At 42.4% G+C, this 13,391-nt stretch overlaps 1 protein-coding gene across 1 annotated transcript in view; it reads right to left on the bottom strand.

The window, feature by feature from the left end:
* The window catches only part of LOC126170695 (inter-alpha-trypsin inhibitor heavy chain H4-like), a 198,662-nt gene that overhangs the window by 90,424 nt on the left and 94,847 nt on the right, over nt 1-13,391 (bottom strand). Inside the window, exons 5-6 of the mRNA XM_049920747.1 lie at nt 7,420-7,534; nt 2,952-3,112 (exon numbers count right to left, since the gene is read on the bottom strand). Coding sequence (XP_049776704.1) covers nt 2,952-3,112; nt 7,420-7,534 — 276 coding nt within the window. The remainder of the gene's footprint in view (nt 1-2,951; nt 3,113-7,419; nt 7,535-13,391) is intronic.

Raw genomic sequence — 13,391 nt, 5'->3', positions numbered from 1 at the left:
ACGAAGAGAGACTACCTCCTCGTGGTGTTCCCTGGAAGTGACACAAAGTCGGCTACATGTCTCTTGCAAATTGTAAAAGATTCACTAATGAAGTCTGACAAGCCATAGCTTTTCTAACAATCACAATCAGCATTTTTGTGTAGAGAATTTTAGAAACAATGTCTGCTTGAGTGGACGATGAATACATCTTGTTTCAATAGATAAATTGCATTCCTTAACGCTAACTGCTAGCAGGACTCACATTAGACCTCAGTACACTTCCCTGCTTGGCACGGGAAAATTGAGGTTTATTTCGAAATAATTAAAGAAAAAGTTTCTACCGAGAACTAAATTCTTTAGTTAGCTCCTCTTAATATATGGTAAAAGGTTGCCACTCCTATCATATCAAATTTTGGGTGGGGGGTTGAAAGATGGAAAACGTTTTCGGTTTCTATAGTTTCTGTAAAATATATAGTTACGCATTAGGTTGAGCGAAAATTATGCCCTATGTAAGATTAATCAGAACAAAAATTCCAATGAAAAAGCTCTTACGCATAACTGTGCTGCGACTAATGGTTGACATGATATCGTGGGGGCAAAAGCAGCTCCGATTTCTAATTTGACTACGGCTATTCTTCCCTGCCCAAAAAATTCTGAAATACTGTAACCTGGCTGCACTGGAAGAGTGTGAATGTCCCTCGGCAGCTGCCCGGGCCGGCATAAGTCGAGCGCTCAGTCACACCAAGCGGCAGCAGGTAGTGGCCGAGCAGGTAGTGGCGAAGCATTTGTGACACACTCTGTGCCGGTCCCTCAGCAACCCGGATTTCTCACAAGTGTCGCCACATTCCAGTTTCTCACAAGTGTCGCTTCTCACAAGTGTGTACAACCCGTCGACCAGTCCTTCCTATTGCTCCTACCGTACCATGGGCGGTTCACCCCGCGGCCGTAGCCAGTTTTCATGAGCATTGTATCCGTTAGTGGTAGTTCTTTGGAATAAAACCCATTTTTTTCCCTGAATCATGGCGTTTATCATTTTACCTGTAGGAAAAACACCCCAGATGCCCACCTGATACCATCCTGACATGTGCGGTATATCAGCGGCCACCTGTAACAAGTATATCACTGTGTACACCAGGACATAATCCGAGTTATGTTGATCTCAGCAGTTCTATCGTAGTTCTCTAGTTCTCCTACTAAGGAGAATCGACCTCCCTACCAAAAGAATCATCAGACTCGCCGCCGACGATTCCGACGGGAAATCAGCAGCCCAGCGATAATGCAAGACTGCCACGGAGCAGAGACTACGCTCGGGAGAAGATATTCACCATAACTTAAACCTAATCAGTGAATGTGCACTGGAAAAGAGTACGACTAATTTTGTATAATGGCCACACGAGAGTTGAATATTTGCATTATTGCGTAAATCAACTTTTTGTACATAAACATTTGTAATTATTCCAGTAAGTATGTATGTATTCGCTCCTGATATTGTTTGTTGACTGTATTGCCCTATTTGCACAGACATATGAACGGCACCTCATCGTCTGTAGAAGTTGCATTAGTCAAATCGACTGACGACAGAATTGCCACAGCGTGGCAATAGATTCATCAATAAGTACTCTTCAACTTGCCCATGAAATGCATGTTTCGAAGAATATAGCATGGAGAGTACTGATGGAACATCAATTACATCCCATCACAAACAATGAGTGCAATGATTTTCAACACACTGTTCGGTTCAGTCAACAAATTATGTTGAGATTTATGCACTGAAACTGCCTCGCCCATTTTATACAACTTATATGAACTTAAGTTGGCAACAAAATATACTGTACCAGTAAAAAGTGAAATATTCGTGTCCTGCCCTTAGTCAGGTACGTCAAAGTATTTAGTTTAGCAACGTATGCTGTCTGCATAACTTTAACCCTGTATACCTTTATGAGACTGTGTATTAGGATGAACTATATGTTTATGGGATAAATATGACGCAAAGCTAGCTTTCTTCCTCCCATGAAAATGGTACTATTGCTCCGGCACCGAAATGTCAGTGCTTAAAAAAATGTTAATTGAGACTTTTACCTTTCTTTTGTGTGAGATTATATATCGGTCATCACTGTAGACCGAGCATTACGGAATTCCTAATGTTCTGGATACATCTTTATTGTATTTGATAATTACTCTGGTATATGTTCTGTGGATTTTTTTCTAGGAATTTATTATGACGTTTGCACTGTAGCTAATTAAATTTCCCTTCCCTTTCCTCTCCATACTTATCTCCCATTTCACTTACACCCCTCCCCTTCTCCCTCCCAATTTTATCACTTACGAGCCGGCCACTGTGGCCGAGCGGTTCTAGGCGCTTCAGTCTTGAACCGCGCTGCTGCTACGGTCGCAGGCTCGAATCCTGCCTCATGCATGGATGTGTGTGATGTCCTTAGGTTAGTTAGGTTTAAGTAGTTCTAAGTCTAGGGGACTGATGACCTCAAATGCTAAGTCCCATAGTGCTTAGAGCCATTTGAACAATTTTTTATCATTTACAAATGACGTACTTCAAGTTATTTTATATCCAATTTAAGTTACTGGTTTCTATAATCTTTTTTGGCCTATAACCAAATAAAACATCATATGTGTTTCTTCAATACTGGCATACGGGTACTAAGTCCCTCTCTTCTGTAACAATATTTCAATAATTTAGTTGTTTCCTATCTATTTCAGTGCTGTCCTTTCCCGCAGTTTTGCACACTAATTTCACACATACATTTTGCGTCCTAAATTTTACTCATCTTAATTCCACCGGCATGACATCAGTTCACTAGCTGCATTTGTGAAACAGTATCTAATGATAGCACGATATTTTGTGGTTTTATTATGATGGAGATGAATCTGATCTTCATTTGTACTCGATGGGTACATATTCACAGCTGCGAATTTGTGTTGTTGGGGGAGCAGTGAGGTGTTTCGTGGAGACTCACGAGTATCTGGTTGGGGCTGGCGTCGCGGTCCACGTCGTAGCGCACCACCAGCTGGCCGGAGATGCCCTTCGCGCCCCGCTGCCGCTGATCCTCCTCGGTGGACGACCAGCGCACGATGGCGCTGGACAGCGTGGGTCGCTCGATGCGCGCCAGGGGGTCCGCTGCAACAGACAGCGCAGAGAACGCGGCACATGACGGAAATTTCTATGTTTTATCATAATACCTAGGTTGCATCACTTGTTTACCACACTGGAAATACAATATTCTGGCAGCAAGGCTCTTACGTCCAGTCTTGGAGTGGCAATTTCTATTTCTGTACGAAGACAGTAACTTGTTCTCGAAAGAACAGTTACTGTTGATGACCGTGCAGCTTTTCACTGGAATAAACGATGCTGCCGGCAGGTGTTGTTGATATACCTCGATGTGGACAGCTGAAAATGTGTGCCCCCGACCGGGACTTGAACCCTGGATCTCCTGTTTACATGGCAGACGCTCTATCCATCTGAGCCACCGAGGACACAGATGAATAGCGCGACTGCAGGGACTTATCCCTTGCACGCTTTCGAGAACAAGTTACTGTCTTCGCATATATATAGTTAAAGGCTACGCAGCAATTGACCTTCGTCTGCGCGGTTGCGCACAGGTTGCCCAAACTGTTACGGGAATCGCCAAAGCGTGCGCGAGTAATGAGTGGTTGGGCAAATGTCTATAAGGTACATTACATAGGTAGAATTGTGGACAGATGGGAGTGTGAGTCTCACGGGAAGCGTGCAAGGGATAAGTCCCTGCAGTCGCGCTATTCATCTGTGTCCTCGATGGCTCAGATGGATGCCGGCACGGTAGCTCAGCGTGTTCGGTCAGAGGGTTCCGTGCCCTCTATAACAAAAAAACTGAGTTAATCGATCAACAATGAACATAAACGGATGTATTACGACGTCCGCCCCGAGCAGATGCAACGAACAAAAGCGAACAAAATGAGATTAAAAAAGAAGAATGGTCAGCGCGAAAAAAAAAGATGGATAGAGCGTCTGCCATGTAAGCAGGAGATCCCGGGTTCGAGTCCCGGTCGGGGCACACATTTTCAGCTGTCCACATCGAGGTACATCAACAACACCTGCCGGCAGCTGAGGTTGTCAGTTCGTCATCAATTTCTATTTCATCTACCCGTACAGGGACAGCACTTGGCATAACAGCTAAAATGTGAAGTAGACTGACGTGCAACTATACCACGCATTGATTCCAGAAACCATCAAGTCCGTTCCACTACCTCCAGTACCTCTCAAATATTGTCTGACCACAACAAAACGGTCTCGCAAGAAAATGTTAAAAGAAAAGAAGTTTGCAACTGAGAGCTACCAACTCGTATATTTTACATGTCCATCTACTGTCTTACTTACTCTGTGGTGTGTGGCGGAAGATACTTTCGCTCCATTTGTGTTCCCTTAAGTATGGGCTCAAATTTGGTGGTCACTACAGTAGATATATTCAGGATGATTAATATGTTGCTTAGCTTCTCTTGGTACGTGCCCTACAGAATTTTTAGAGTAAAAATCTCAGTATTACACAACGACTTTCTTGTAGCTTCTGCCCCTGGTGTTCATCGAGCATTGCCGAACCGCTTAGCCACAGCCTGGTGGATTGTTTCCTGAACACTACAACGTAGTGTGCACTGATCTGAAAGAGGCACTGGTGGAAACAAAGCCGTGAGGGCTGATCGTGAGGAGCTATTAGGTAGCTCATACGATAAAGCACTTGCCCGCAAAAGACGCAGATCCCAGGTTCGTATCCCGGTCCGGCACACAGTTTTAACCTGCCAGAAAGCATCAAACAGTGCACATTGTGCTACGGAATGAAAATGTATTGTGTGAACAGTCTTCCAAGCTGTGGCTAAGCCATGTTCTTTCTTTTGGGAGTGCTAGTCCCGCAAGGTATGCAGGGGAACTTTGATCCAATTAAGAAGGTATAAGATGGGGTACCGGCGGAAGTAAAACTGTGAAGACAGGTCAGGAGGCCTGTTTGGGTACCTCAGTCAGTAGAGCACTTGCCCACGAAAGGCAAAGGTCCCATGATCGAGTGCAAGTCCGGAACACAGTTTTAGTCTGCCAGGAATTGTCAGTGCACACTCAACAGAATATTCATTGTGGAAACGATTATTGTTGTCACCAATACAGAGAACAGATGGACAGCCGTCACATAAGCGAACATTATGCATTCTGTCAATATGTGACCTACTGATTTCTGTACCCCACAAACACCACACACCAATGCCCCTTCCTGTTGGAGAAGGAATTCATTTGCAGGCGTGTGGTGTCTCTCTTCTTCATTTCAGAGTAGCACTTGTCCTGAAGTCATCATGCATTTGCTGCGCAGTTTTTATCGTTCACAGCTCCCTCAAGCGCAATGGAAATTGTTCTTAACACATACCCTATTCTTAATACATGTCCTATCATCCTGACACTTACTTCCACGTGTTCCTTATCTGGCCGATTGTGTGGAGAGCTTCTTCATTTCTTATCTGATCAGTCCACTTGACTTTCAGAATCTTTGTTCAGTACCACGTCTCAAACGCTTCGACGCTTTTGTTTTCCAATTTTACAACAGTCCATGATTCACTTCCATACAACGCTATACTCAAAACATACAGTTTCAATAACTTCTTCCTCATATTAAGGCCGATATTATTAGATTTATTTTGGCCGGAGTGGCTTCTTTACCGATGCTAGTCTCCTTTTTATGCCTCCTTGCTTCGTCCGTCATTTGTTATCAAGGTAGCAGAATTTCTTCACTTCGTGTTTCATTAGTTCACGGCTTTGATGTTAAGTTTCTTGGTTATCTCATTTCTGTTACTCCTCATTTCTTTCGCCTTTCTTCTGATTACTCTAAATCCACAGTATGTGGTTATTAGATTCTTCACTTTATTTAACATGTACTGTAATTCTTCCTCATGTCACTAATAATAGCATCGTCTTTTATATCCTGAATTTTAATCCAAAACATGGATCTTCCTTTTATTTAATCATTGCTTCTTCGATGTATAGACTGAACGATATAGGCGAAAGACTGCACCTCCATCTTGTTCTATTTTTGATTCGAATTCTTCGTTCTTGTCCTCCGTTCTCTTTTCTTCCCTCTTGATTTTTGTACATATTGTATGTTATCTGTATTTTCCTATAGCTTCCACAAATTTTTCAATGAATTTGCATTTCTCTGTCTCCACATCGATCAGTTCTACGAATGTGTTTTGATTTTTCTTAAGTCTTTCTTCATTTATCAAGTGCAACATCAGAACTGTCTCTACATCTACGTCTACATCTCCATAGAAACTCCGCAAACCACGGCGTGGTGCATGGTGGACGGTATCTAGTACCACTAGGTGTCATTCCCATTCTTGTTCCACTCGTAAATGGAGTGATGGATAAATGGCAGTCTAAAAGCTTCCGTACGACCCCTAATTTCTCTCATTTTTCTTCGTGGTTCTTATAGCCTCAAATGAGGCTTCTAGTGCCTCGCGAAAAGAGCGTCGTCTTCCCTCCAGGAATTCCCATTTGAGTTCACGAAGTATCTTCGTAACGATAAAGGGCTGATCGAACACGTCAGTAATAAATCAGGCGGCACACCTATGAATTGCTTCGATGTCTTCCTTTAATCCGACCTGGTGGGGATCCGAAACACTCTTAACCGTAGTCAGGAATCGGTCGCTCTGGCGTTATATACACCGTCTCCTTTGTGGATGAGCTACACTTCCCAAAATTCTCACAGTTAAATGAAGTCGAGGATTTGCCTTTCCTACTACCAACCTGACGTGCTTATTCCACTTCATATCACTTTGCAACGTTACGCCTAGATATTTAATCGGTGTATCTCAAGCAGCACCCTATTAAAGCTGTATTAGAACGTTACAGGATTATTGTCCCTACTCATCCACATTAAGTTACGTTCTTCTACATGTACAGCAAACTGCCATTCGTCCCAAGAACTGAACTGCCTAAGTCATCTTGTGTCCTCCTACAGTCACTCAACGAGGGAACTTTCCCGTACTTGACAGTGTCATCGGCAAAGTACCGTAAATTGATTCTCATCCTGTCCGTCAGATCATTTATGTATATGGAGAGTAGGAGCGGGCCTACCACTATTGCCTGGGGCATTCCTGACGGTACCGTTGTGTTTGATGAACACTCGCCACGTAATCATACGTAGTGTGCTGCCTATATCTTTCCAAAGGCCACACTGTTCGTTTTCAGCTTTCTTTTCAATTTTTCTGTATATTACTATTGCCAGCAACATAGATGCATACAGTCTCAAGCTGAATATGTGACAGTTCTTGCAGTTACCTGCCCTTGCTGTGTTCGGTATTGTGCGAATGATATTTATCCAAACTGTTGCTTCACAAATAGAAATTTTCGAGTGTAGCATCCAATATTCATAGTTCAGTTGGTCACACAGTCATAAGACGCGGTGCGCCACTTACTGGTATCGTCCGGCTCGTCCGTGATCTCGTTGTCACTCCGCATGCGGGGTACTTGCACCAGCCGCAGAGGAGCCTGTTCCTCCACGTGCACCTCCACTGACAGGTCCCTCACCACCTGTAACCGGGGACAGCACGTTACAAGCCGGACCACTCTTGAGGCAGGTCGCCGCGCGACAAGCAGTCTGCAGTACACCATTCACTTACAAGCTGTAGCTCGGCCCGCGGATAAGCACATGAAAGGACATACAGAAAACAGAAAGCGTGATCTACGTTTCATGGGCACTGAGGGCCGAATGACATTGGAATACTGGCGGAAACGTATAGGATGTACTTAACCAGAGCATTGATACTACTTGTCGTACTGAAACGGGTTCAAAAGCGTCTGATAAACTCGACGTAAATCAGGAGGTTAAACGCAATTATAACACTTCGCCCGGTGTTCTACATATAGATGTTCACCCTGGATTATAAATATTATCCAAAACACGAATAAGCACTTCTTTATTGGCTGATACCGCGTAATTCCCTGTGGGAAACCACTATCAACAAGCTGAGATTACTGTGCAAAGAACATAAAACGAAGATCTCTGCCCATAAGACTAAAGTCACCACATTTAGAAGCGGTGAATACGATCGATTAAAAATTGTAATTTATGACAAGATAACAGAACAAGTGAAGAGGTAACTATCTTCCAAATCAACTACGTTTTCTGTAGGACCAAGAGGTAGATGAAAAAACTTGCAAGAATCCAGTATACTCGTGACACTGTAAACAGAACTTTCGATAACAGGTGGAGGAAAGAAATTAAAATTGAGATTTAGTGAATTGTACAGTACATCTCTACGGCAGTGAGACCTGGTCATTTTCCAAACAACAGAGGAAATGAATTCAAGCATATTAAATAAGATTTCTAAGAGCTATAAAACGATGCACAAATGCAGATAGAATAAAAAAATATAGATATCAGAAAAGAGTTTAAAGTTGAATCGATAGACATTGTAACAAATGAACGTAGAGTTAAATGAAAGCACCGCGTGGAAGAAATGTTAGGCTGGCGACTATGACTACGAACCATAATATATGTGCTACATGGTACAAGAAAACCCAAGAAGAGATGACATGAATAAGGAACAGGTGTCATGCCCAGTCTCTGAAAGTGAAGATATGTGGACATGGCTATTATATATAACTCTGATTAGTAAACAGAACGTTCTCGGCCAGGGGCAAGAACCACCCACCCCATCAATTATGAATAAAAATATTCAGCTTTCGCGGCCTTAAACTTCCGGAATGAGAAGACATCCTCATTCTGCCGATGGCATTCTCAAAGAGGGCGGCGGAGCGGACAGAGATTCAGGGCAGTCTCTTGCCCTTGCAATGGGAAACTGCCCATAAACGCGGAAGAACCACCAATTATCAAAGGCATGAGGACGTAGAAGGCAACAGACACTACTGCATTAAAAACATAATTTGTATACTCAGGAAACGTGGCTTGTAATTGATAAAGTGTTATGATGGTCTCTCCATTGGCAAAAGATTCCTCCATGCGGATCTCCGCGAGGGGGCTGCGAAGGAGAGGTGACCATGAGAAAAAGATTGAATAACTAGCGGAAGGACAAGGTACTTCGAAGATTGAATAACTAGCGGAAGGACAAGGTACTTCGAGTGGCTGCGTGGAATGTCTGAAGTTTGAAAGTGACAGGGAAGGTAGAAAATCTGAAAAGGGAAATCCTAAGGCTCAAAGTAGATACAGTGGGGGTCTGTCAAGTGAAATGGAAAGGATACAAGGATTTCGTGTCAGACGAGTACAGGGTAACATCAACTGCAGCAGAAAATGTTATGAATAGAAAGGTAGGGTAGAGAGTAAGTTAATGTAAACACGTCAGTGGTACGGGTGTTGTCATCAGACTCGACAGCAAACCAACACCGACAACAGTAGTTCAGGTATACATGTCGATGTCGCAAGCCGAATATGAAGATTTAAAGAAAGTACACGAAGATATTGAACCAGTAATTCAAATGTGAAGGGAAATGACAATCTAATGGTCACGGGAGACTGTAATGCAGTTGTAGCGGAAGGAGTAGAAGAAAGCGTTGCGGGAGAGCTTGGTACTAGCAATGAGAGAGGTGAAAGACTACTTAAGTTTTCCCATAAACTTCAGCTAGTAATAGCGAATACTCTGTTCAAGAATCACAAGAATAGGAGGTATGCATGGAACAGACAGAGGGATACGGTAAGATTTCAGTTGGATTAAATTTTGGTCACCTGGAGATTTCGAAATCAGATGCTGGATTGTAAGGCGTGTTCGGGAGCAAATTTAGACACAGATCATAATGTAGTAGTGATGAAGAGTAGGCTGAAGTTGAAGACATTAGTCAGGAAGAGTCAACACATAAAGGACAGGACCACAGAAGTGCTACGAAATGAAGAGATACGCTTGAAGTTCTCTGAGGTTATAGATACTGCGGCAAGGATAGCTCAGGTGGCACTTAAGTTGGGTGGAAAGAGTAACGTAGGTACAAAGAAGGTAGCTGCGTAGAAACCATGGTTAATAGAAGAAATACTTCAGTTAATAGACGAAATAAATACAAATATGTTCAGGAAAGTTCACGAACCTAGAAGTATAAGTCACTTAGGAATATAATAAATAGGAAGTGCAGGGAAACTCAGACGAAATGACTGCATGAAAAAAGTGAAGGAATGAAGAAATAAATGATTGTCGGAAGGACTCATATAGAAAAGTCAAAGTAACCTTCGGTGAACTTAAAATCAAGGGTGATAACATTAAGAGTGCAATGGGAATTCCACTGTTAAAAGTGGAGGAGAGAGCGGATAGGTGAAAAGAGTATTTTGATGGCCTCTTTGAAGAGGAAGTTCTGTCTGATGACATAACAGTAGAAGAAAGAGGAGTCGATATAGAAGAGATAGGGTATCCATTATTAGAATCAAAATTCAAAAGAGCTTTGGACGGCTTAAGGTCGAGTAAGGTGGAAGGGATAAATAACATTCCGTCTGAATCTTTAAAAATCGTCGGATAAGTGGAAACAAAACGACCATGTACACCCGTGTGTAGAATGTATGAAAGCGGCGATATACTATCAGACTTTCGGTGTGTAGTATGTATGAAAGTGGCGATATACTATCAGACTTTTGGAAAAACATCATCCACATAATTCAGAAGATTGCAAGAGCCGACAAGTGCAAGAATAATCGCACAATCGGCTAAACGCCCCCACGAATCCAAGTTGGTGACAAGAATAATATACAGAGGAATGGAAAAGAAAATTAAGACTCTGTTGGATGACGATGAGTCGGGTTTTAGGGAACGTTAAGACGCCACAGAAGCAGTTCTGACGTTGCGTTTGATAATGGAACCAAGACTAAAGAAAAATGAAGACACTTATGTGATTTGTCGACCTGGAAAAGCATTCGACAATGTGAAATGGGGCAAGAGATTTGAAATTCTGAGAAAAATAGGGGTAAGCTATAGAGAAAGACGGGTAATCTACAATATGTACAACAACCAAAAGGGCATAATAAAGAGTGGGAGACCAAGACGGAAGTGAACGGATTAAAATGGATGTAATACTGGCATGTAGTCTTTCACCCCCACTGTTCAGTTTGTACAACGAAGAAGCAACGACGGTAATAAAAGAAAGATTCAAATGCGGGATTCAAATTTAGGGTGAAGAGACTGACATAGTAGCAAGAATACGGAATAAAGGAGATGTTTTCGCCACTAATTTAAGGTTTTATCCATTTGAAGTTTGGATCATATTAAGAGGCAGTATCGCGAACCATAATGTACAAAGTGTGGAGTGCTTTGGCACCAAGAGCAGAATTGTGGAAGTAAGAGGCAAAATACGCGAAGACGAATTACAGGTAATTAGTTGTGAAACACCAACGGGACGCTGTTCCCAGTGACTGTCGATGCTACGAAGATGTATGTAGGAGTGGGATGTTGCTTAGTTGGCGTAATAATCGATTGTTGTTGTTGTGGTCTTCAGTCCTGAGACTGGTTTGATGCAGCTCTCCATGCTACTCTATCCTGTGCAAGCTTCTTCATCTCCCAGTATCTACTGCAACCTACATCCTGAATCTGCTTAGTGTATTCATCTCTTGGTCTCCCTCTACGATTTTTACCCTCCACACTGCCCTCCAATGCTAAATTTGAGATCCCTTGATGCCTCAAAACATGTCCTACCAACCGATCCCTTCTTCTAGTCAAGTTGTGCCACAAACTTCTCTTCTCCCCAATCCTATTCCATACCTCCTCAATAGTTACGTGATCTACCCACCTTATCTTCAGCATTCTTCTGTAGCACCACATTTCGAAAGCTTCTATTCTCTTCTTGTCCAAACTAGTTATCGTCCATGTTTCACTTCCATACATGGCTACACTCCATACAAATACTTTCAGAAACGACTTCCTGACACTTAAATCTATACTCGATGTTAACAAATTCCTCTTCTTGAGAAACGCTTTCCTTGCCATTGCCAGTCTACATTTTATATCCTCTCTACTTCGACCATCATCGGTTATTTTACTCCCTAAATAGCAAAACTCCTTTACTACTTTAAGTGTCTCATTTCCTAATCTAATTCCCTCAGCATCACCCGACTTAATTTGACTACATTCCATTATCCTCGTTTTGCTTTTGTTGATGTTCATCTTATATCCTCCTTTCAAGACACTGTCCATTCCGTTCAACTGCTCTTCCAAGTCCTTTGCTGTCTCTGACAGAATTACAATGTCATCGGCGAACCTCAAAGTTTTTATTTCTTCTCCATGGATTTTAATACCTACTCCGAATTTTTCTTTTGCTTCCTTCACTGCTTGCTCAATATACAGATTGAATAACATCGGGGAGAGGCTACAACCCTGTCTTACTCCTTTCCCAACCACTGCTTCCCTTTCATGCCCCTCGACTCTTATAACTGCCATCTGGTTTCTGTACAAACTGTAAATAGTCTTTCGCTCCCTGTATTTTACCCCTGCCACCTTCAGAATTTGAAAGAGAGTATTCCACTTAACATTGTCAAAAGCTTTCTCTGAGTCTACAAATGCTAGAAACGTAGGTTTGCCTTTTCTTAATCTTTCTTCTAAGATAAGACGTAAGGTCAGTATTGCCTCACGTGTTCCAACATTTCTACGGAATCCAAACTGATCTTCCCCGAGGTCGGCTTCTACCAGTTTTTCCATTCGTCTGTAAAGAATTCGCGTTAGTATTTTGCAGCTGTGATTTATTAAACTGATAGTTCGGTAATTTTCACATCTGTCAACACCTGCTTTCTTTGGGATTGGAATTATTATATTCTTCTTGAAGTCTGAGGGTATTTCGCCTGTCTCATACATCGTGCTCACCAGATGGTAGAGTTTTTTCATGACTGGCTCTCCCGAGGCCATCAGTAGTTCAAATGGAATGTTGTCTACTCCCGGGGCCTTGTTTCGACTCAAGTCTTTCAGTGCTCTGTCAAACTCTTCACGCAGTATCTTATCTCCCATTTCGTCTTCATCTACATCCTCATCCATTTCCATAATATTGTCCTCAAGTACATCGCCCTTGTATAAACCCTCTATATACTCCTTCCACCTTTCTACCTTCCCTTCTTTGCTTAGAACTGGTTTGCCATCTGAGCTCTTGATATTCATACAAGTGGTTCTCTTCTCTCCAAAGGTCTCTTTAATTTTCCTGTAGGCAGTATCTATCTTACCCCTAGTGAGACAAGCCTCTACATCCTTACATTTGTCCTCTAGCCATCCCTGCTTAGCCATTTTGCACTTCCTGTCGATATCATTTTTGAGACGTTTGTATTCCTTTTTGCCTGCTTCATTTACTGCATTTTTATATTTTCTCCTTTCATCAATTAAATTCAATATTTCTTCTGTTACCCAAGGATTTCTATTAGCCCTCGTCTTTTTACCTACTTGATCCTCTGCTGCCTTCACTACTTCATCCCTCAGAGCTA

The sequence above is a fragment of the Schistocerca cancellata genome, chromosome 1 (assembly GCF_023864275.1).
Source record: "Schistocerca cancellata isolate TAMUIC-IGC-003103 chromosome 1, iqSchCanc2.1, whole genome shotgun sequence".
Classification (NCBI taxonomy): Eukaryota; Metazoa; Arthropoda; class Insecta; order Orthoptera; family Acrididae; genus Schistocerca; species Schistocerca cancellata.
Note: the sequence above shows the minus strand (reverse complement) of the source record. Positions and strands in the feature narration are given on the sequence as shown.